The sequence below is a fragment of the Nicotiana tomentosiformis genome, chromosome 4 (assembly GCF_000390325.3).
Source record: "Nicotiana tomentosiformis chromosome 4, ASM39032v3, whole genome shotgun sequence".
In the NCBI taxonomy this organism is placed as follows: Eukaryota; Viridiplantae; Streptophyta; class Magnoliopsida; order Solanales; family Solanaceae; genus Nicotiana; species Nicotiana tomentosiformis.
In genome coordinates, this window is record NC_090815.1 from 60779934 (window position 1) to 60805019 (window position 25086).

Consider the following 25086-nt stretch of genomic DNA (forward strand, 5'->3'; position numbering starts at 1 on the left):
TTGCTCCTATTAGTATTTCTTTACTGTTTGTGAAGATATTTTGGTGGCCGGCTCAGCCTAGTTTGTTCTGGTATATTGAAGTCTGATTGGCAAGTGTGAAGAAAGCTAGGGTACACCTTGGAGGGAAAAAGTATGGAGATTTACATTCCTTTTCTTTGTTCCTTTTATGTATCTATAACTGTGGTAGGGAGGGGTTGTGGTGTATTGGTTGTTCTCTAGAACATCTAAAAATCTTGAAGTGATTTCATTATTGTCACTGCAACTCGTGGATGCAGTCAATTTTAGGTTGCTGAATTATGAACTATTGGGAACCCAAATAGTATGCTTTACATTGGATATTTTTCGTTCATATATTTTCATAATGAGAAGACATTATTGGAGCATGTGACTGCTGTATTGGCTAAAAAGTTCCAGAGTTGTGATTTCTGAATTAAAGCCGGACAGGAGTTTTTTCTCTTTGATCGGAATTAAAGCAGAACATGCCTTGAAGGAAGAAGTCCAATTATCAGATTTATTTTACCTCTACAAGCTTTTATTAGCTATCAATGATTATCTTTTTTCTTATGATAAGTACATAATTTCAAAAAAGAGCATTGAAGGGCGACTTGTGTACGATGTCTTTTTGATAAGTAAATAAATTTATTAGTAGAACACCCAAAGAAGGTTGTTGATAGAATCAAATTATAACCAAAGGACCATCCTTATGTAATTTTCAAACTCAATGGACAAAACTAGACAACCTTAAAAGCACTATTGGCTGCTTAAATGTTACATAACACCCTTTGACTAAAATTAACCACCCTTGTGGATCAAAGTTACATTTATTTCCATATCCTTATCTGCTCATAGATACTAATAGTTTCCACCACATAATCCCTGTACTATGTGGGTTTCCGTCCTACTCCTGTATATCCTACTTCAATGTGTTCAAACTGTGATCTAGCTTGTCCTTGTTATCTCCAAGTTTTACTCCAAAAAACTGAACATCTTTGTATTACTTCTTGGCATGAGGAATCGAAAATGTGGTATTGTTCAGATAATGAGTATTCTTTCATCTTTCTGGAGCACCCTTCCCCTTAACCAATTTGACCCAGATGATTTGCATTCTCTACTTGGTTAACACTTAGGTGATTATATGCTAAGGAGGAAGCAAGCAATATGTGCGACAAAATGACTTAACCTTTTCTTTTTGATAAGCCAATTCTAGTGAATTGTTACACTTGTGCATACTGCTTCCTCATTTGTATTACTGAATCTTCCGCCGCCTTAGAAGCACACATCAATCCTCAACTAATCGTGCAAAAATTTACTGATTCTTCTGTTCATTAATTATCTCATTGTTGTTTCAGGATCAGAAAGTGCTAATTTCTTCTTCGCTTGCTTTATGAAGTCAAGATCAATTTTATTAGTATCAACTCAATGTGGATAATCATGAATGTTTTTGCCTTGTTCAAGTGTACCCCTTGGAAGTTGGAAGGGTTCAATTTATGCACTGCAATAGTATTTTCCATCACAGATGAAATCTAAAAAGCCTTCTTTCTAAAGAATGGATGCAAATGGATAGAAGCTGAATTGACCTTATTGCTGCATCTGTGTATTTACCTGTTCAAGACTCAAGTGTTCAAGTGGTTGATTGAGTTAGGATGCAAAATAAAACCAAATTTCTTCCTTAGAATTGTCTTGGTACTTTATTCCTGTGATAATTTATTGGCTACCCAAAGATAATTTTTATTATCCTATGTCGCCTAAAATTCAATAAATTTGAGTGTCTTAAAGCTTGATCTAACTAGAATTATCTCCAATCATTAACAATCTTTTTGTTGCATTTGATCTTTGTTGGGTATCTTTCTCTCGAAAAGCAAGATCCCGGACTATCTATCTGAATCTGAATGAAACTTAAATTCATTGTACAAATTATATTTACTTGTTATGAGTTGTGATTATTTGGTATGAGAAAATGGTTTTAGTTATTTCTCTCTGTTGCCATATTTAGGTTTTTCAGACAACTGCTGTTGGCCTTGGGCAGTCAACTTGTGTAGGGATTGGTGGTGACCCTTTTAATGGTACAAATTTTGTCGATTGCTTAGAGAAATTTATCGCTGATCCACAGACAGAAGGTAGACTTTCTTGAAGCATATTAACTCATCTTAATCAAGATTATTGCTTACATGACAGTTCTTTCGGTCATTTATGAAGGTGTGCTCTATGCGTTTCATCGTTGGTGATTAATACCAATTCTCTTACCTGACACATGTGCTTGTGGGTTGTAACAGACTGCCTGGTTGATTAGTCAAGGATCATGCAAACTGGTCTTGACACACCGTCATAGAAAAAAAAATTGATATTTATTTTCTATAGTTAGCAGATCATACAATTACATTTTAAGATGTGCTGGCTGAAAGCTTTATTGCTCGGATACGGGTGGGGGTATCCAATATGGATGCGGATTTGGAGGTTGGATTCATTATCTCATCAATGTTAGGATTTAGGGGTATGGGTTAGGGTATGGATACAGGTTATGGGATAATACCAATTAGTATATATAAGAATAATATATATGACAATTAGTTATTTCAGATTGTTGGAAAATAACTTATTTTTCAATTAACAAGGTGATTTAAATCCGTTATTATTAACTAAGTGAAATAACAAATGACTATTATGTAATTATGAATCGATATAAATATAGTATTAGTATTTTTTAATCTTAGGATTCATGGGTACATAGAGGACTATGGGTACAGGTATTAAGATACAGTCAAGAAATGTATATGTACGAGTGTTAAGGTACAGTCAAGAAATGTATATGTACGAGTATTAAGGTACAATCAAGAGATGTATATGTACGGGTGTTAAGATACAATCAAGAAATGTTTATTACGACATAAATAGGTATATATTTCAACAATTAATTGAAGCTATTAAATTAATGCTGGTCTAATTAAATTCTTTGTGGAGAATTAGTATTTAATACTCCCTGATATACTTGCAAGGGTTTGCACCTCTCAAGCACAAAGAAGAGACAAAAATAAAGCACCCCGCTAAAGTTTTTCACAAAACTGGTGAAATCGTTGTTCAAATTCATATGAGAACAATGTAAGATGAAAAGAACCATTGTTCGTCAATCCCGCAAGATTGCATGACAGTGTTGAAAAAGGAAGAAGAATGAAATAAAAGATAAATCACGTTTTTAAAGCAAGAGCTTAGAAAAACTAATCACCAATATTTATTTTCAGCATATTGAGCCCTTTAAATAGGTCTTACAATGAGTAAAATTTATGAGGTTAAGGAAAACTAATCTTAATTAAACTAGAATAAGAATAAGGTTAAGAAAAACTTATCCTAACTAAAACCGAAAAAAGAATTCTAGTAGGAATGGAATACCAGCTAACAATTCTTGTTTGACTAGAACTACAAATATAATCCTACTAAAACACGGATCAAATTACTAGGAAATAAGAAATAAGAAATCCTACTCTTTAAGGGGAAAGAATTCTAATCTTGAATGGATTTTTGGACTTCTTAGATTTCTTGAGATTATTGGGCCTTTATTAGATTAAAGCTAATAGTATAAGCCTTTTAAATTCATGGCCCAATTCTCCAAATCCATTAATATCTTCGTGAGCCCAATAAGCCTTCATTGCGGTAGAAAACATGATCTCCACTTGTACTTCTCTAGCATCATGATTTGAGCTTGTATGCTCATCATTCTCCCCTGGTTGAAAAGAACTCGCCCTCCAATCATCGGAATAGTAAGGAGTAAGATCTGTTACATTGAAGATAGATGATACTTCAAAGTCATTAGGAGGCTCCAAGCGATAAACATTATCACCAATCTTTTGAAGCACCTTAAAAGGCCCATCAACTTGCTTTTGTAATTTCGGAAACTTGCGGTTTGTAAATCTCTCTTTGGTCAAATGAACCAAAACTAGGTGGCCTTCTATCAACATCCCATGTTTCCTATGTGTAGCCTTTTCTTTATATTTAGCATTTTGCTTCTCGATATTTGCCCGGACTTTCTCATGTAGTTTCTTGAGTTTCTTAACTCGATCAACGACTTTTCTACTAGAAGAATGAGTAACAAGAAGAGGGAAAATATCAAGTGGTCCAAGAGGATTCTTGCCATAGACGACTTCGAATAAACTCTTTTTTGTAGTGCGATTGGTTGAGTTGTTGAAGGCAAACTCAACATTAGGAAGTAACGATTCCCGCTCTTTGAGATTCTTCTTTATTAATCCACGAAGCAAAGCACCTAAACTCCGGTTGACAGCTTCGGTTTGCCCATATGTTTGGGAATGTGAGCATACAAGCTTTTCCCTTAGATGTACAGTGTGTATGGAAAATACTATGCCGCAACTGTGTTTACTCCTTGCTAGAATCTGAATGAAGAATCGTGGATCATAAGGTATTCTCCATCATTTCCACAATCAACTACTTCTTCCAATTTGTCAACATGCTGCTCTTCATGATAATCTTCTTCATCAGTTACTCCTTAAAGGATGGTGAATGCCTTTTTGTTAGGACAAGCAGCTTGGATATGACTTAAGTCCTCCACATTTGTGGAATCTCTTTTTAAAAATAGCTTCTGAAGTTATGGGTTTCCCTTCGATTTTCTGGATACTTAGTTTTGTTGTAGATGATTGTGGCTTTGTAGAGCTAGAACTAGCACTCCCCTGGTTGAAAGTGCTCGACTTTTTTATGATAGTTGATGGAAACGTGGCTTTGGCTTCCCAATGTTGTGTCTTTACGACCTTGGCTAGTTTGACAACATCTCCTAAGGTCCAATGGGGCTACAATTGTATCACATTCGCAATAGGCTTATTTAATCTAGCCAAATATCGAGCAATTAGGCAGGCCAAGTTTTTCTTTAATGTCACACTTGAGCCTAAGATATTCAAATTCTCTTGTGTACTCATCCAAAGATAAAGTTCCTTGTCTAAAACCTCAAGTGCAATTCAAGAATGTAACTTCAAGAATCTTTTTCATATGTCTCTTGTAAGAACTGTTTGTGCAATTCTTATGGTGGTACAAGTCATGAGCCACTAAGCCTTAGATTTACAAAATTGGTATGAGATAAATACAACATTCGCAATAAATACAACATCCTAAGGTCCAATGGGGCTACAATTGTATCACATTCGCAATAGGCTTATTTAATCTAGCCAAATATCAATCAATTAGGCAGGCCAAGTTTTTCTTTAATGTCACACTTGAGCTTAAGATATTCAAATTCTCTTGTGTACTCATCCAAAGATAAAGTTCCTTGTCTAAAACCTCAAGTGCAATTCAAGAATGTAACTTCAAGAATATTTTTCATATGTCTCTTGTAAGAACTGTTTGTGCAATTCTTATGGTGGTACAAGTCATGAGCCACTAAGCCTTAGATTTACAAAATTGGTATGAGATAAATACATCTATTTAAAATATACATAAACAGAATTTAAATCTAAAGCTGCCAAGGACAAGTCTTCAATATCATCTCCCGCCATACACAACGTCATTTTCAAGATCTGCACACAAGGTGCAGAAGTGTAGTATGAGTACAACCGACCCCATGTGCTCAATAAGTATCATAACTAACCTCGGCGAGGTAATAAAAATAAGAATTATAAATGATACTCGCCAGTCACCTGTACAAGTTTATAAATTTCCAAAAAGTATAGAACAGATATATGATCAAATCAGGAAAACACAGATAAAACCACCTTGGTGCTCACAATTCTTTTTAAAGTGTTTTGCTCAGTCAACAATTCAGCATATAAGGAAGATATGCAAGTAAAGCATGTAAACGGTCAAGGAAATTGCAAATAAAGATGAAATGTAATAACCAAATATCACTCCGTTGCGGCGCGCAACCTGATCCAAATAGAAATCATATCACGGCCCTCAGGCCCACATCAGAATCTCAGTAACCGAATCAAACCAAAATCAAGCTCTCCCAGAGCTCACATCAATCAAAAACTCGTTGGTTTCTCATAATCTGTGTGTACACTATCAAGAGAGAAACATGAGAGGATGACCGTAAGGAAATGGATCCATATCCACACGCAGCACGGCCAATTCAATGTGCTACCCGCCCGGCGTGGTCACAGTCTCAACATCATAATCCGCCCGGCGTGGTCACATGCTCAATATTATAATCCGTCCGGCGTGGTCACATGCTCAATATAACAGATCCGCCAGGCATGGTCACATGTTGTATCACAATCTGCTCGGCGTGGTCACATGCATAACAACACAATCCGCCTGACATGGTCACCGGTATCCGGTCCAAATCTTATCACACATAAGCAAATATATAAGAATACATGTATATGATCAATGAATATCAGATTTCATACTTCTGGACTGGTATAAATGACATACTAAGGTGTATGCATGTGCAAAGTGTGCTATCATAGTAAATCAACAATTTCATCACAGAAATAACAATTATCAAGTTCATTAAGGGGATTAACTCTATGTAACCTCAAACATGGATCAAATAGTTCACTACGGGGTTACATATATGGAAACATCGCAGCATAAAGCTCAACAATCGATTCAAGGCAAGTCATACCCTAAACACTACTCGGAGGATAGATAAATACCTCGGTGCTCGCATATGGTCTTAAACCCCACACATATGCGCACCCATAGCATGTAGCTATCACAAATAACTCAGGCAACTAGTGTCTCAACCAAGTTTAAGTAAGATACTTATCTCAAGCAAGCCAAATCAAATACCAAGCAAGCCAAACAATACTTTAGAAACGCCATTCCGCGCTAATCGACCTTTGAACGGCTCGAAACTAGCCAAAATCTACTCAAAATCATCAAATAATGCCAAAGGAAACAAACCTAAACGATAAAGGTCGAATCTTTAATCAAATACTCAAAGTCAACCAAAAAGTCAACCCGAGCCCGCACTCCGGAACCCGACAAAACTCACAAATTCCGACAACCTATAATGCCAAAATCGAAGATGGAATCATGAAATATAATCAAAACCGAGTCAAAAATACTTACCCAATCCATGTGTTGAAAATCCTCTCCAAAATCATCCAAAACCGAGCTCCAAATCTCCAAAAGTGATAAAATGAACAAACACTCGAAATATATACAATCTGCCCAGGCATTTCTGCATTTGCGAACCTCCAGCCGCTTCTACGGCGTCGCTTCTGCGGCACAAATTCTGCTTCTGCGGACACCACTAAATAGCCGACCTCTCGCATCTGCGAACACTTGTCCGCTTCTGCGCAACCGCAGGTGCGAGCCTAAACCCCGCTTCTGCGCTCCATCTCGCTTTTGCGTCCCAAACCGTCGCTTTTGCGTTGCTGCAGATGCACCCACAGTTTTGCATCTGTGAAGATCCTAAGCTCAGCCCCGTTTCGCTTCTGCGAGAACAAACCCGTATCTGCGGATAACTCCCCCTCCGGCCTTCATTGCAGGTGTGACCATATTTCCGCTTCTGTGACCACCGCACCTGCGCAAAACCAACCGCAGGTGCGCAACACCAGAACCAGTAGCAACCAACACCCTCACATGAAGGAAAAATGGTCCGAAACACGTCCGAAACTCACCCGAGCCCCTTAGGGCCCCCTCCGAATATGCCAAGAAGTCCCAAGACATAACGCAGACCAGCCTTCAAATCACACATAACAACATTAAAACTACGAATCGCACCTCAAACCAAACTGGATGAACTTATGAACTTTCAACTTCTAAAACTCGTGCCGAACCATATTAAATCAACTCGGAATGACCTCAAATTTTGTGCACAAGTTCCAAATGACGTAACAAACCTATTCCAACTCCCGGAACCACAATCTGAACCCGATATTAGTCAACTCCCGGTCAAATTTGTGAACATTCCAAACCTTCAAATTGTCAACTTTCGCCAAATAGTGCCAAAACCTTCTAGAAATATCCAAATGCAAATCCGGGCATACGCCCAAGTCTAAAATCACCATCCGGACCTAACGGAGCCATCAAAACTCCGATCCAGGGTCAAATACACAAAAGTCAAACTTGGTCAACTCTTCCATCTTAAAGCTTCCTAGTTGAGAATCATTCTTCCAAATCAATCCCCAATCACCCGAAAATCAAAACCGACGATACGCACAGGTCATATTATATCTTATGAAGCTACTCAAGACCTCAAACCAACGAATGAAGTGCAAATGCTCAAAACGACCGGTCGGGTTGTTACAAAATATGCCTTCCAATGAGTAAACTTTGTGAAGTTAAGGGAAACTAATCTTGATTGAACTAGAATAAGAATAAGGTTAAAAAAAATCTATCCTAGCTAAAATCGGAAAAAGAATTCTAGTAGGAATGAGATATCAACTAACAATTCTAGTTTGACTACAGTTACAAATATAATTCTACTAAAACATGAATAAAATTACTAGGAAACAAGAAATAAGAAATCCTAATCTTTAAGGAAAAGAAATCCTAATCTTGAATGGGTTCTTGGACTTCTTGAGATTCTTGGGCCTCAATTGGATTAAGGCTAATTAGTATAAGCATTTGAAATTCGTGGCCCAATTCTCCAAATCTATTGGCATTTTCGTGAACTCAATAAGCCTCCATTCCTATAGAAAACATGGTCTCCACTTGTGTTTCTCTAGCATTATGATTTGAGCTTGTATGCTCATCACTCCCGTTGTTTTAATTTATCCGACACACTTTCTTTATTAGTCCGTTCCAAAAAGAATGACACATTTCTATATTTGAAAACAATTTAAGTTTAAACTTTCTCTTTTACCCAGTTTACCCTTAATGAGAAGCTTTTGTAGCCACACAAATTGAAAGTCCCTACAGAAGCTTTTACGCTTTAAGCTTTTAAAATCAAAAGTTTTAAAAGTCTTCATTTTTTTCTTAAACTCCGTGGCAAAGTGCTCTAGCACGTTATGTGAATATACATATGACATAAACCAAATGCCCGAGCAATCTATAATTCTTAGCCATAGGTGTAATCAAAGCACCCAAGTTAGGTTGACCAAATACGATGCGAACCTACACCCACACAAAAACTGTGGTGCGGGTGCATAAAGGATTTTGAAGGATTCAAGCAACAGAGGCTGAGAGTTAAACAACATTAAAAGCTGGCAGAATACTTTTACATTTTAACAAAGGACAGGGAGAAAACCCCGAATATGCGAAATAGAAAATGATTTTGCCATATCCATAGTTTGACCATCCCCCAGCACCCTTCTAGATGTCTACATGATTAGGTTTAAGTGGCTCAAATAAAGTAGTCCTTTTAGCCTCTTTTCAGATTCTTCATTCCTATGAAAGGAAAACATACATTTATAGCGTTCATGTTTCTTCAAGCCTTCTGATTTCTCAAGGTTTGAGGGTTAGACAGTTTCTCTATTTGAAAGTGTTGAGACGAGGACAAGATTCGGACGATCTGCACATAGATGATTAGTGGAAGTAGGTTAGTTTATCTTATTATATCTCAAAACTCATGTGAGGTGTGTTTAAACCATGAAGCCAGGTGCAACACTAGTTGAGCTCTTCGTTTTAATAGGCAGTGCTTTAGTATATACACCAAGGTGCTCTAACATACACGTTATCGTCCATAGGCTATATCTTGAAGATAGTGGGTCCAAATAATGACTGTGGCTGACACAGTAATATGTTAGTTGTTAAGAAAATTTAATGAACGGATATTTTAATAATTAGGAATTGAAAATTAGATGTTTAGCACAAGAAATCTAGTCACTAAACCTAAATTAGAAACTTAAAGCTACATCTTTTCATCTAAATCAAAATTTAAAAATGTTTTACGAACTTGATTGATGTGCCTTTATACACAAGCTCGTCTTTTAATTCTGCTCGCATCTCAACCCCAGTAGACCTTGGTGCATTGTTATGCTTTTCATTTGATAAGACTTGGTTATATGTGCTTGTTGCATGTCAGGTATAGTTCTTATTGGTGAGATCGGTGGTACAGCAGAAGAAGATGCTGCAGCCTTGATAAAGGTTAGTGATAATTGTAATACTAATATCTATCACGAAGTACAGTGTTATTTGCAATTAGGACTGATGTGTTATATCTGGTCATTCTTGTATGTGATGGAATAACTGACATGCTCTTTGCTGGGTCATCTTTTTGTTATGATGATTTTACATCTGGGTCCGCCACCTTGTTTGCAGATTGCTTGTGTCAAATTCTAAACCAGTGTTGTGAAGAGCGTGAAGCAAGGAAAAGCGACAAGCCCCTTTTCGCTTAAAGCGAGAAGCGAGAAGCGAAGCGCTCGCTTTTTTGAAGTGAAGCGAAATTTAAAAAAAAAATTAAAATAAATACTGCATAGACAATGAAGAAGAAGAAGAGGAGAATGACAATAAAATAAATATTGCATAGACAACTAAGAATAAATGATATGAAAAAAATGGCAGTAAGTATGCCAAAAATGGCAGTATAACTGAAACGAAAAATGGGCAGTATTTCGCTGCAATTTATCACTGAAGCAGTGAAAGAAAAAGAAGAAAAAGAAGAGGAGAATGAGAAAAAGAACTGAAGGGGAAAAAAAATTTCGCAGCATTTCGCTGCTATTTGGACACTGAAACAGTGAAAGAAAAAGAAAAAGGAGGAGGAGGAGGAGGAGGAGGAAGAAGAAGAAATCACATTCCTGGGACCAAACTTGATGATCTTGAAGTTAAAAAAAGAGAGCCTTTTTAATTAATTAACATTGGCAGCCCAGTTATAAAGAGAAGCGCTCGCTTCTGTCGCTTTGTTCGCTTCCTCGCTTCTTGCTTTTTCAGGGAAAGCGATCGCTTTTGTGTACCTGATACGCTTCAGATCAGAGAAGCGCCAGATGCCTCGCTTCGTATCGCTTCTCGCTTTAAGTGATGAAGCGGTCACTTTTAACAACACTGTTCTAAACCATGGTTAAACGCCATATATGGAATAGTAACTATTTGCTTTGTAGTTTTAAGTTAGTGACTGTACAAGGATTAGTTTAAATTTCACAGTAAATGTACTGTATTAGGCAACACGAAAGGTTATGTTCGCCCGACCTCTCCTTACCAGGAAATCGCAAAGATCCATCTTTAGCTATCCCAAAATATGTTTTACTAAGTATTGGAGGAGTATCAAGGAATGATATAAAATTTTCTCCAGACTAATTATGCTCTTTTGAATTTCCTGTATGTGCTTTTTTATGAATCTATATTCGATAATACTGTACACCTTCATGTATTTTCCCTTAAAATGTCTGGATCACTTATTCTTTACATTAGCAAACACTATATTGTTGAGAGGAAAAATATGTCAATTTTCTGAATGTTCGGATACTTGCCATGTCATTGAATTGTCTTATGTTCTTAAAAATCTATTTTTTTAAATTGTTGTCATTGGCGGGAATTTATGTGTCTTTCGGCTCCTTAAACAGGAAAGTGGAACTCAAAAGCCTGTTGTTGCATTTATTGCTGGACTAACTGCTCCTCCTGGACGGCGAATGGGTCATGCTGGAGGTACTGTTCTGGTTCAGCTAATCTACTTGTGGTCTTTTTGATTGACCTCCTCTCTGCTAAACAAAAAATGACTGTTGGTAAATTAGTGTTTTCAATTAAGGTTGGAGTAGCACTTCTGACTGTAGTTAACATCCAAAGCTAAGCAAGTACAACAGTTATTCTGTCCATGTTTCAGTAACTGTAATCAGAAGTTAAGAAGGAAGTCCTCTTAACTGCATTTGATCAATCCATACTTTAAGGATTCTAATCTGATGAACTGTTATATCCATTCCCCAACTCCCTCAATTAGAAATAACACAATATTTATTACTTATAATAGCAACTCTCACCACCTTTCAGTTCGTGATTTGTTGTATTATTGTCTTGAAGAGTGAATGTTGCATGTGCTGTAAAAAGAAGTCTTAATTTCCTTTTCTAAACCGTGATCTGTCTTGCTCATGCAGCCATTGTATCTGGTGGAAAGGGAACATCGCAGGACAAAATCAAGGCTCTCAAGGAAGCTGGGGTTACAGTATGTGAGTCTCCTGCTAAAATCGGGGTCACAATGCTTGATGCGTTCAAACAGAGGGGTCTTGCATAAGCAAGCGGCAAACAATTCATTTGGCAATTTTTCTTTTTGTGCACACGTGCTTAAAAATGTGCAGTTACCCTCAAAACTCATATTTAGCAGAGAATAACAAAAGAGAATATGATGAATCTCCATTTGTTTATCCAAGCATCATTCAGAAGCTCCAAAAAGTTCTCCTTGTTGACTTTTCAGTTTACACTACCAAATTTCTTGTATTGCCAATGATGTTGCAATAGTGTGTGTGTTTTTTTTTTTTTTTTTTTTGACCTTTTTTTTTTAACAATTCAAAGCTATGGTGTTATATCATTTCTTTCTGAAGCAAGTGCTTAAATGATCTTGTGAATTAAACTGTACTTTCGACCTTGGAACTACAGTGTTTACCCGTAAAACGAAACAGTTGAATTTGTAACTTAGTTTATAGACAAGCGAATCGATTTGATCTTAAAATGATAAATAAACTAAATAAAAAGTAAGACTTAGCGTTGAAATTGATACAAGACAACAAATAGCCTGGTTCCTGGAGCAGAGCTTCCGAAGACAGCAATATGAATATTAGTAAGCAAGAAATGAAATGTTATTGAGCTTTTGAATAGTACATAGCATGAGTTTGTCAAAAAAAATCGTGTCCTTTACAATGGCCGTTGAAGTTAATATTTATAGTTACACTTAGGGAATAAAGTCCTACGATTAAACCCTTCTTAAATGACAATTATGGGGGCTATTGAAGAATGTTTAACGGCAGGCTATGAATGCCAAATTCTCTATAACGGATTGTGTATTTAATACTGCAAAATATTCCTCGTTGAATGCCACCGGGTGGCAGGCATTTGTTTGTCTTTATTAGCAATATTCTCTTCGGGGGCTTCCCGGTGCCAACTGGAGCTACTGCCCCCGGTCTTGGTTTCCATCTGTCTCGCATTTCATCTGTCTCCGGTTTCATGTGTTGCTCTATTATACGAGTATTTAATGTGAACCGATTTTACTCTATACAGATAGTCCCCCTGCTTTCCGATTGCACATCTTTGTGTCATCGGGAAGTTGGTGAAGATACCTTTCTTGGCGGAAAATTTTCTGACCTCCTCTGAAAAGTTTCTGACGCTTGATTAGACACACGTCTCTCCGCATTTAATGCCCCGAACACACGTCACTCCACGATTTAACAATACTTTCGCCGATTCTCGAGGTAATCATGGCCACGATTTTAGCCGCCTATTCCTTTACTTATACACCTCATCCTTCTTCTTTTACGCTTCACAGTTTTTCAAAACTCTCTCAACTTCTTTGCATCCAACTCTTCCTAGCTTTCACTCCTCTTTAATCTTCTTCTTCAAAGAACTCTTACTTCCATCTGCTAACCATGGCCTCCTCCTCCAAGAACTCCAGCTCTTCAAAAAACAAAAAGCATCGATGATGCTCCTCCTCCTACAGCGAGCACCATTATCCCCAGAAGGCTTAGTACAACCAAGGATTTTGAGGAGAAGTTTCCTTCTGCTAACTCCTGCACATGGGCTGTTGGTGTGTACCTTTCTTCCATCCGTCCTTCTAGCATTCATGTTGTTAAGGAAGACTGTGGTTTCCATGATTTGAACATCATCGCTCCCGATCTGGCGAAGCGAGTAACCTTCCCCAAGAAGGGTTTTACATACGTTTACACGTATCCCTTCACTTTGGGTCCATTCTCATTGAGCGGGGGACTTGACCCCGTAATTTTGGAGTTTTGCTACTAGTATCAAGTCTGCTTGGCACAGGTAAGCCCCTCTGTGTGGCGGACGGTAGCCTGTCTACGGCAGCTATGCCAGGAGACAGGGAAAGACCTCTCTTTGGCCCGCATGATAAATCTTTACTCCTCCAAAATCTTTCGTGGGGAGTGATAAACTTCAGCAAACAATTACGGGGTCTTGCTACTAGTATCAAGTCTGCTTGGCACAGGTAAGCCCCTCTGTGTGGCGGACGGTAGCCTGTCTACGGCAGCTATGCCAGGAGACAGGGAAAGACCTCTCCTTGTCCCGCATGATGAATCTTTACTCCTCCAAAATCTTTCGTGGGGAGTGATAAACTTCAGCAAACGTGGTCACCATACTTTGCTCACCAGCATGGATGATGACAAACACCGCAGATGGATGGAGCGGTTCGTTGTAATTGCCACCCGGGACATCATCCCGGCCACAACTTCAGCTTTCCACGAGTCATGGACTCGTACACGTAAATTCAATGTCTGTCTTTTCCTTGATCAAAGGTTGTTCCATGCTGTTACTAATCTTTCTCTTTTCACTATTTCAGCAACTCGGTGGACACCTCCAAGGGTTGAAGGCTTGGACCAGTGGATCTAGAAGATTTTGGATATTACTATGCCTGAGACCCGCCGATGGAAAAAACTGGCACTCAAATACGGGCGGAAGGCCAAAAATCATGGTAAGTCAATTCTTGAACTAATCTTGTTTTTACCTCGCGTATAAGAAAATTGGCTAACTCCTCTTTCCATTGAATTCAGGTCTTCCGCAGGGCTCTGTTACCGTCCCCGAGGAGGACGTTTTCGCTGATCCCACAAATGCGGTGAGGTTGCTGCAGGAGGCTTTCACCCGAACGGATGCCATCAGATCTTCTTTCGGTGCAGGTGCTTCCTCTCGGAGTCCCTGGCCGGAGAACAAGCAACAAAAAAGGCTGCATTCCTCTACGGCCGATGGCAAAAATAAAAGGGTGAAGAACGCTGTACCAGAGCCAGCCGCATCCACTATGGTGATCGATGATGATGGGGGAGCTAGTGATGAAGGGGCTTCCCTACAGATGAGAAGACGACCTTCATCAGCTCAACATAATGCTCAATCTGTTAAGCTACTAACACCAACCAAGGACGACTCCAGGCGCTCTAGGGAGAGTGTGATATAGTGAAAGATGCTAACTGTCGCTTCCTCACGCCAGTCGCTGCTCCCGGTACTGTGAGGCTGGGTACTGGGTCTCTTCCGTCTTCGGTTGATGAGCAACCAATAACTAGCACTTCTTTTGCCGCAACTGCTTCTTAACCCACAACGCCATCAGCTTCATCTCTTTCTTTGCTAGCCATGCCTTCACCACCAGCAACTGCTACATCATCCCCACCAGCCGCAGACACCCGAGAGGAGGATGTCCCTCATCCCCAGTCCCCACTCCATGGGAATTTGGTGCATAACTATTCGTCCCCTTTTGTAGATCCCCAGAGGAGGAGGAATGTCTCCCTCTCGGTTTCCACCGAGTGCAATCTGATGTCCCGGCCGGTGGAACTCACCAATTACCTGACGCCTCTAGCTTCAGAGAAAGATAAGAATAAAATACACTCTCTCTCGGGGGAGTGTATGATAAACAATGGCATGCACAATGCGGCAGCGATACGATATTTGTTCCCTTTACTGTTTCTTCTAGCTTCGCTATGACATGATTTTTGATTTGAACTTTTTCTTTGCAGGCTAACTTCTTTGCTTCCGAGGACCTTCAGAAGTTGATCCTTGATAAAGAAAAATTCACATCCGAGCGGGATCAACTGTTGGCCGAGCGGGAGCAAATTGCTGCTCGCCTCCTGGCACTGGAAGCATAGGCTGCCGAAGCCGTTGAGTTGGAGGCTCGGTTGTAGTAGAGTGAGCAAGAGGTGATGACCCTTAGCCAAGAGGCCGCCCCTGTTAAGGATACAATTTTAAGAGGCCAAGGCAAAGTGGTCCGAGGTCCAAAATTTTGTTCTTGTTGCTGCCAAGCGCGATGCTGCCTCTACTGAAAGACTAAATAATTTGAAGGCAGCCTTGAACTCCAAAGCTGAAGAGGCTGCTGATGCTGAAGAGAAGCATTCCCGGATGGAAGAGAAGTATAAGAGGGTCATGGAGCACAATAAAGTTTATAACTCCACTATTCGTGACCTTGACATCAACCTTCAGGCTGCAAGATCCGAGCAGAATAACCTTTCGACCGAGGTTGATAAGCTTAAGATAGAGCTTCAGCGGATTCCATCACTATTGAAAAAATATATTCAATGTATAGCATGAGGAGAAAAATCTTGGAAGAGGCCAAAGCGGGTGTCATTGATTTTGATCCCGTGATCGCCAAGGCCCGTGAGCTGGAGTCAACTGCCTGAAGGGGCCTCCCGGTCCAACCTGATGTGACTGATTCTTCTGGTTCCGATTCCCAATTTTCGGGAACTGAAGAAGAACTTGAATGGGATGATGATGAAAGCCAAGATCCCGAGTCGGCGGCAGATCCGCCTACTTCTCCTAGGGGCGCAGACGCTTCTCTTCCCCCAAGTTATGGGGACGCAATAATTTAGTTTTTTACTTTCTTTTCCCTTTGTTTTTCATGCTTTGTATTTGTGCTGCTTGGCACATTTGTTATATAAAAGTGCTATTTCGTTTAAGCATTGCGCAAATTTTACTTTTTTGCATCGAGTTATGCAAGGCTCCGGATGCATTTTTCCCCGATAGTATTTGGGTTTTGGGGCATAAATTCTTCCTGAACCAACCCTTTACTGTCAGGGTTTCATAAGAGAGGGCCCTCTTATGTTTATGATGCTCTTGAAGAGGACGTCTCCTGTTTATTTTGGCACTAGCATTTGAAGTACTTGATTAACTTTCAAATGATAAAATTAATTCATCGTTTGGACAAGAAACAAGATAAAAATAAAAGGACTTTACTTTATTCCTTTTAATTTTCAAAAGTACATAAGTATTTGTCGTGCTGAAAAGAAATTGCCATTGCTTGTGGCTAATTTGTACAACTTGTTTATACAGGGCTGGCCGCATAGTCCTCAGTCCCGATGATACATCTTTGTTCCCGGATTTTGTAGTCCCGGTTTATGTGGCATTCATGTTGCCGTATTCTCATATCATTTCCCTAGTGTTCGAATGCAAAGAATGCGAATTTGAACACTGGAAGTTTTATTTCTTTGATGACTCCACTAGTGAATGGTTGGATAATCTTTGGTCCGGCAACAAGCTTCATTTCCCATTAGGAACTTTGCTACTGAGCAAAAGATTACCTAACCACCCCTAGTGGCTCGAAGTAAATGGGCACTCGTGAACGGTCGGATAATGTTTGGTCCGATAGCAAGCTTTGTTTCCCGTTAGGAACTTTGCTATCGAGCCAAAGACTATCTAACCATCCTGTAGTGGCTTGTTGTTTCCATGCCTTGTCGTTTAAAGGTCTTATTTCTGTTGATAGTGCTTCCTTCGTAGTATGCTTTCCGTTGCTGCCTCGTTAAAATTTTTGCCAGAAAAATCCAATTGGGACAAAAACTGGACGAAGGAAAAAAGAATGCAGCACATACTTTCAGTATAGGAGGTGCTCATCAGCAATAGTACCTTTTGAGGTGTGCCACATTCCAGTTGCTCGACAATTTTACTCTATCTTGATTTTCCAATTTGTATGATCATTTCCCGGTGAAACCCGGCAGGGGCCTTCCCACGTTGGACCCAACTTTCATGCATTGAGTTCCTGGGTGTTTTGAGTTACTTTCCTTAAAACCAAGTCTCCTACTTTGAAATAACGGAGATTGACCCTTCGATTATAGTATCTTTCCATTCTTTGTTTCTGTGCCACCATCCTTATATGTGCCAAGTCCCTGTGTTCGTCGAGCAAGTCCAATCTGACCAACAATGCTTCGTTGTTTGCTTCTTCGTCCGCCCGAAAGTATCTCATGGTAGGTTCTCCCACTTCCACCAGGATCAGGGCTTCTGCTCCGTACACGAAAGAGAAAGGTGTCTCTCCCATGCTTGACTTGGCCATCGTTTGGTATGCCCATAGCACTCCTGGTAGCTCTTCGGGCCATTTGCCTTTGGCTGCTTCCAATCTCTTTTTTGAGATTTTGAATAATCACATTGTTTGTTAATTCCGCTTGGCCGTTTGCACTCGGGTGGTATGGCGATGATGTGATTCTTTTGATTTTCAAGTCTTCAAGGAATTTTGTGACCTTTGCGCCTATAAATTGTGGCTCGTTGTCGCAGGCTATCTTTTTTGGTATCCCGAACCTGCAAATTATGTTCTCCCATAGGAAATCGACCACTTCGCGCTCGCAGATTTTCTGGTAAGGACCTGCTTCAACCCACTTAGAAAGGTAGTCAGTTAAAATCAAAAGAAATCTTACCTTATCGAGAGCCGGCGACAGCGAGCTGACTATGTCCATCCCTCATTTCATGAATGGCCAAGGCGACAAAATCGAGTGCAGTAGTTCTACTAGTTGATGCACCAACGACACATGTCGTTGAGACTTATCGCATTTCTGAACATATGTCTTAGCGTCTTGTTCTATCGGGGGCCAGTAGTACCCTTCCCTAATTAGCTTTAATACCAAAGAGTCCGCACCCGAGTGATTTCCAAAGATTCCTTCGTGAATTTCTCTCATGAAGTTATTAGCCTCGGAGGCTCCTAAATATCGGGCCAATGGGCCTTGGAAAGACTTTCTATACAATTGGCCTCCCCTGAAGCAGTAACAAGCTACTTTAGTGCGTAGAGCCCGGGGTGCCTTGGGATCTTCGGGTAGTTTTCCGTACTCGAGATAGTAAATGATCTCATTTATCCAGTCCCAGACCAAATTGGTCGCATTTACTTCATAATAACCGTCCACATCCAATACCAAATGCATAAGCCGTATGACCGTACCCGAGTCTGATCCCTTTATTTTCGTGGACTAGAACAGATTGGCCAGTGCGTCTGCTTTCGCATTTTCTTCCCTTGAGATATAGGTGATTGACCATTCCCTCAACTATGCGAACAAAGTCTGGACTTTTACTATATATTGTTGCATGCGTTCCTCTTTGGTGTCGAAGATCCCGTAGACCTGATTTACTACCAGTTGGGTTGATTTCTATGACCTCAGAGTCTAGTCCCCGGGCCAGCTTGAGTCCTGCAATTAAAGCCTCATACTCGGCTTCATTGTTAGTCAAGAGAACAGTGCTTATGGCATGCCTCAGGGTTTCTCCCGAGGGCGTGATTAATACTACCCCAAGCCCAAAACTTTTTACGTTGGAAGCTCCGTCTGTGAACAAGGTCTAGACTCCCAATGTCGATTCTGACACCATCATTGCTTCTTTGGTAGCCAAGGGCAATAGTTCAGGATTGAAATCGGCCACAAAGTCGGCCAAAACTTGTGACTTGATCGCAGTCCTAGGTTTATACTCTATGTCAAATTCACTCATTTCGACTGCCCATTTGGCTAGTCGACCTGATAGTTCAGGGTTGTGAAGGATATTCCACAGGGGAAAGGTTGTCACCACGGCTATCAGGTGACATTGAAAATAAGGTCTAAGCTTTCGAGCGGCGACTATGAGAGCTAAGGCCAATTTTTCCAGATGTGGGTAGCGAGTTTCCGCTCTCGTAAAAGTTTTACTAACATAATAGATAGGAGATTGCATACCTTCGTCTTCACGGACTAAAACGACACTTACCGCTACCTCCGAGACTGCTAAGTAAATCAGCAACTGCTCGCCTTCCTCCGGTTTCGATGGTAATGGAGGGCTCGATAAATACCTTTTCAAATCTTTCAGAGCATGCTGGCATTCCGGAGTCCATTCGAAGTTGTTCTTCTTTTTCAGAAGTGAGAAGAAGTGATGACATTTTTCTAAAGACCAGGAAATGAATCTGCTTAAAACGGCTAGTCTTCCTGTTAACCTTTGGACCTCTTTCACGTTTGATAGCTGGTCGGGGATGTCCTCGATGGCTTTAATTTTATCGGGATTGATTTCGACCCCCCTCGGTGACACCAGGAACCCTAAGAACTTACCGGAGCTTACTCCGAACGCACACTTTTTGGGGTTAAGCTTCATGTTGTGCTTCCTTAGGATGTCAAAGGTTTCTTGTAGGTTTTTAAGATGATTACCTGCATTCAAAGACTTAACCAACATATCATCTATGTAAACTTTCATGGTTTTCCCTATTTGTTTTTCAAACATTTTATTCATAAGCCTCTGATAAGTGGCTCCGACATTCTTAAGCCCGAAAGGCTGGCACATTATAGCAATATGTGCCGAAGTTCGTTATGAACGAAGTTTTTTCCCGATCTTCCGAGTTCATTTTGATTTGATTTTACCTGGAATGAGCATCGAGGAAACTCATCAACTCGTGCCCGGCCGTCGTATAAATCATTTGATCAATGTTTGGCAATGGGAATGAGTCTTTTGGGCACGACTTATTCAGATCCTTATAATCTACGCACATGCGAAATTTATTATTCATTTTTTGAACTACTAGTACATTAGCTAGCCAGTCAGGATACTTTACCTCCCGGATTTAACCGATATCAAGCAATCGAGTTACCTCTTCTTTGACAAATTTGTTTCTGACCTCGGCAATAGGGCGTTTCTTTTGCCTTACCGGAGGGATGTTAGGATCCAGGCTTAACTTGTGCACAGCCACCTCTGGCGGAATGCCTGTCATGTCTGCATGCGACCACACAAAACAATCAACGTTAAATTTAAGAAATTCTATAAATCCTGACCTGAGCTCAGGGTTTAATCCTGCCCCCAAGTGGAACTTCCTTTCCAAGAATTTCTCAAACAATGCGACTTGCTCGAGTTCTTCCGCAGTGGATTTGGTTGCGTCCGTTTCTTTTGGTACCTGGAAATATCTTGGTACCTGATAAGATTTCGACGACTCCTCCCCCTTGTTGACTTCGTTCATCTTGGGAGCAGGCATAGGTTCCTATAATTGCTATGCCGCATGCTCCTTCCCTTTGCTACTGGAAACTGAGATCGCGTTCATATCCCTTGCCGCCGATTGATCTCCTCTTATTTGTTTAATTCCCTCCGGAGTTGGGAATTTCAGAAGTTGATGGTATGTTGATGGCACAACCTTCATCTCGTGTAGCCATGTTCTGCCAAGAATAATATTGTAGCCCATATCGCTGTCTACTTCTTCAAAAAGGGTCGTCTTCATTACACCTTCGACTTTCATGGGCAGCAGAATTTCCACTCGAGTTGTCACGCTTGCTAAATTGAACCCGACGAGGAGCTTTGTGGCCGGAATGATTCTTCCAGTCAACATGGTTTGTTCCAGCAATCTCCATTGTATAATATTGGCTGAACTCCCTGGGTCCACCAAAACACGTTTAATTTTAAAATCTAAAACATTAAGAGAAATTACCTGGGCATCGTTGTGCGGTAGTAGGAGTCCATATGCATCCTTCTCCGCGAAGGTGATATCGTCCTTGACAACTTCCCAAAGTCTCTTGCTATGTGTCACCGATACCTTTGTCTTTTTTGCTGTCAAAAAGGTTACACCATTAATCTCGTCCCCCCCTGAAAATCATGTTGATCGTTAGACGAGGAGGATCTTCTCCTGCTTTTGAGGGTTTCGCATTATCCTAGTTGCGGTCGTAGTTGTTCTTAGCCCGGTCGCTTAAGAATTCTCTGAGATGATCGTTTTTCAGCAAAGTCACCACCTCCTCGCGCAGACGTCGGCAGTCCCCAGTCCGGTGGCTGTTGGTCCCATGGTACTCGCACCATAGATTAGGATCCCACTGGCTGGGGTTAGATCTCATCGGCCTCGGGAACCGTGCTTCCTTTATGTTCCTCATCGCCGCTACCAGTTCCATTACGCTGACATTGGAGTTATATTCGGACAATATGGGGTAGGTGGAATCCTGGGATCCCTCTTTGTCTTGTAACGATCTATTATTCCGGCCACGATCAGCTCTCCTATCAGTGACAAATCTATTCGCCAAACGAAAACCTCCGTCGCATCCTTCGGCCCTTTCATAGGGCAAAAAACAACCTCTAGAAGACCGTCGATTTGCGTCGAAATCATTCTCAACTTTTCCTTATTCTTTTCTCGGTCCGACCCTTATTTAATGCCGGGAAACCTAGCTGGTCATCCTCTATTCTTATCTTTGACTCGCAGCGGTTATGGACATCTGCCCATGTTATTTCCTGGAACTTGAGCAGACTTTCTTTCAGTTTCCGGGAAGCATCAGAACTCCTCGAATTCAGCCCTTTAGTAAATGCCTCAGCTGCCCATTCGTCCCGCACGACCGGTAGCAGCATCCTTTCCTTATGAAATCTGGCCACGAACTGCCGCAGCAATTCAAACTCTCCTTGCGCAATTCTGAATATGTCGGCCTTTAGGGCCTGTACCTTCCTGGCCCCGGCATGGGCCTTGATAAAAGAATCCGCGAGCATCTCGAAAGAATCTATTATGTGCTTGGGTAAAAGTGAATACCATGTCAGGGCCCCCTTCGTGAGGGTCTCCCCGAACTTCTTAGCAAGACTGACTCAATCTCCTGCGGAGCAAAATCGTTTCCTTTCACCGCTATTTTGTAGGTGGTGATGTGCTCCTGAGGATCCGAAGTACCATCAAATTTTGGCACGTCTGGCATTTTGAACCGCCTCGGGACCAACTCCGATGCTGCGCTTGGTTTGAATGGAAACTGGGTGTATTTCTTTAAGTTTGGTCCTTTCAACACTGGCGGTGCGTCTGGGATTTGATTTATTTGGGCGTTTATTTCCCTCATGAACCATGTCTGTTTTCTAAAGGGATAATTCTCGTTATTTTTACCGGATCCGCTACCGTTTCCCCCGGCCCTGTCGAAGCCGACCTCTACTTTGAATTGACTTATATACAAGCTGGAGTTTTACACCGACTTTGTGGGTCCCAAGGAAGCTGCTTACGCTGTCTTGCAAAAATACGAATATCTCTCTACTCTAATGTCGTATCGATGAAAAGTTTAATGAGTTAGAAACTAGACTCGTAGATCTTCAATTTAGTAGGTGGATCACCTCATAATTCAAAGGACATTGGGAGAAAAGTTCAGCTACATTTGACTAATTTTCAGCACATTTATGAATGTAACTTGTGATAACCTTTGCCAACTTTTGTTCCAGAACTCGCTTGACTTCAAAACAGAACACATGACTATCATACGACTAAAATAACTCATAAAATAACCTCCTTATCATGTTAAGCACCCTAGTCTCACTCCAAAAGTACACGTTATAACATTCATAACTTGTCCACTTTCGACGAAACATATTTTCTTCAATTCGTTTAGCTTCTAAGCCTTCCAACCCTCTTGGTAGTTGTTATCCATAATCTTTAATATTTGTAACCTCCAAAGTAACATTATTAACTTACTTTATGTACTTTCAAAGATGATCTCATTTCCGAGCTTACATCAATTGACTTACGATGTACTTTTATGTACGAAAATATGGAGTGTAACATTATTCCCCCTTTAGAAAATTTGTCATCGAATGTTGACTGATGCGCTTATCGGTCTCATAAACAGATAGCTCTTACGAATACTTTAGTATTTCCTTACCATCTAGACAACTATTCTGTGAATAAATCCAAAGGCTAGGGCATTCCCCCCTTTAGGCCTCTTTCTGACACCACGACCTGTGGTCGGAATTCTTCCAAACTCGTAACTATTGCTACCTTCTGTCATGCAGCCTGTACGACTTTGTCCTTGTATCTGCGCCTATGCTATCTTCTCTCCCTTTTCCTCAAGCTTTTAGCCAATCTCTAGGCCTCACTTTGTGAAGATATGCAGTACTATGACAAGCTGTCCCTCTGGGCATCTGTAGGTGTACTAAAGTTGTTCGCTCGGTACTTTGTTGAACTTACAACTATTGCTATATTTTGTTTCATTGACTCGGTTATCTATCGTTATGGATTTACTGCATCTAGGTAGGTCATACCATACCATAACTCTTACTTTGGTTTTATTAATATCGAGGTCTGCTTCCCAACTCCATGTTATTCTCTCGCTGCTTATCCTACATGTATAAATCTAAGTCCTTTAATGCTTCCTCATTACTGTTTATCTTAAGAATGATTGTCTAATCTTATCTCATACTTTTGGAACTTTTATCCATCTATTGGTGATTCACCTCCACGTTTATCTATAATCTACCAATGATAACTTGAAACCTCTTACGTAACACATTATCACTAGGGCTCACGTCTCATCGGGGAACATCTGAAGTGATTTGCCTAATCCACCTAGCGGCAATACTATACTTTAATAACCGTATTTCATGGCATCCCAGTGTGGTTCATCTTATTGGGGTATTCTAATCCCGTGCAATTCATGAAATCCCTTCTCTATGAATCATTACTTAATCGAAAGCCTAAACGTCATTCTCTTATCATTTATCACAATTACACTTTCATTCTACTACTAGGGCATCATTCTATCTCTTCTAAATGCTCCTAGTCTTAGACTCCTCTGAGTTCATTTAGGCTATACTGAGCTTTTTATAACTTACAAAAACCATCAGCTCTCTCTTTTTCATGGGCTTAATCCCGAGGACTTACCTATTCTCGTCACCTTCTCACTCGCCTTTTCTTATCCTTACTCCTGTCTTCCTAAAACCTTGTCGCTCAACCATACTTTAGCTTGTGACCTACACATATCTATTTATACTACTCACAACCTTCTTTTAACTTGCTTGCACAATAGATTTCCTTATGTTATTCCGGAACCTCAAGCGAGACATCACATCATCTCTAACTCTTCTTTACTATCTAAACTAGACCTATCGGTACCTGGAAACCATAGGCTGGAAGATATGCCACTGACGACACCACTATAATTTCTGGATACTAAATCCCAGCGCTTCTATCCCTCTATCTGAAGTATGGACTATTCACAACCTTCTGTACTTGAGTCTTTGCATGCATGTGTTCCTAAGGTATGTGGAAAGATTGTGACCTAAAAATGATAAAGAATGGGTTGAGGAAAGATGGAATCTTTCACAAAAAGGGGCTTAAAACATTGATGCACACTTAGTGTTTGATAATATGCTCAAATGAGTTAAAACCATATTCATCTTCATAGTTTTGGTTCAATTTTGTTATATTGCTAAAATAGATTGAAGTTGCTAATAGTCCGGAACATCTTAGAGTTTTAAGAGGCTCAATTGAGGTATGTTGGCTAAACCCCCTTTTTTCTTAGAATCGAACCCCACGGTGTTCATGTAATTGGAGTAAGCCCTTGATCATTATAGAATTGGCGATTTCTAATGTGTTTGTGTTGGAGGATGTAAGTTCAATATTTATTCTAAATGCTTCATCATGATATCTTGTTATTGGAGGATGCGTTCAAA

General features: G+C 40.3%; 1 protein-coding gene across 1 annotated transcript; it reads left to right on the plus strand.

Moving 5' to 3' along the window:
• The first annotated feature begins 1431 nt into the window (after nucleotides 1-1431).
• LOC104100660 (succinate--CoA ligase [ADP-forming] subunit alpha-2, mitochondrial-like) lies at nucleotides 1432-12256 on the plus strand. Its single transcript, XM_070200992.1, has 5 exons — nucleotides 1432-1500; nucleotides 1994-2117; nucleotides 9911-9972; nucleotides 11385-11466; nucleotides 11910-12256. The coding sequence occupies exons 1-5, from the start codon at nucleotides 1432-1434 to the stop codon at nucleotides 12044-12046; spliced, it is 474 nt and encodes a 157-aa protein (XP_070057093.1). The 3' UTR covers nucleotides 12047-12256.
• The last annotated feature ends 12830 nt before the right edge of the window (nucleotides 12257-25086 follow it).

Coding starts and splice junctions, on each gene's coding strand:
- LOC104100660 (XM_070200992.1), top strand. CDS start 1,432: ATGAATGTTTTTGCCTTGTTCAAGTGTACCCCTTGGAAGTTGGAAGGG. Junction 1,501..1,993: donor TCAATTTATGCACTGCAATA/GTATTTTCCATC, acceptor TGCCATATTTAG/GTTTTTCAGACAACTGCTGT. Junction 9,973..11,384: donor ATGCTGCAGCCTTGATAAAG/GTTAGTGATAAT, acceptor CTCCTTAAACAG/GAAAGTGGAACTCAAAAGCC.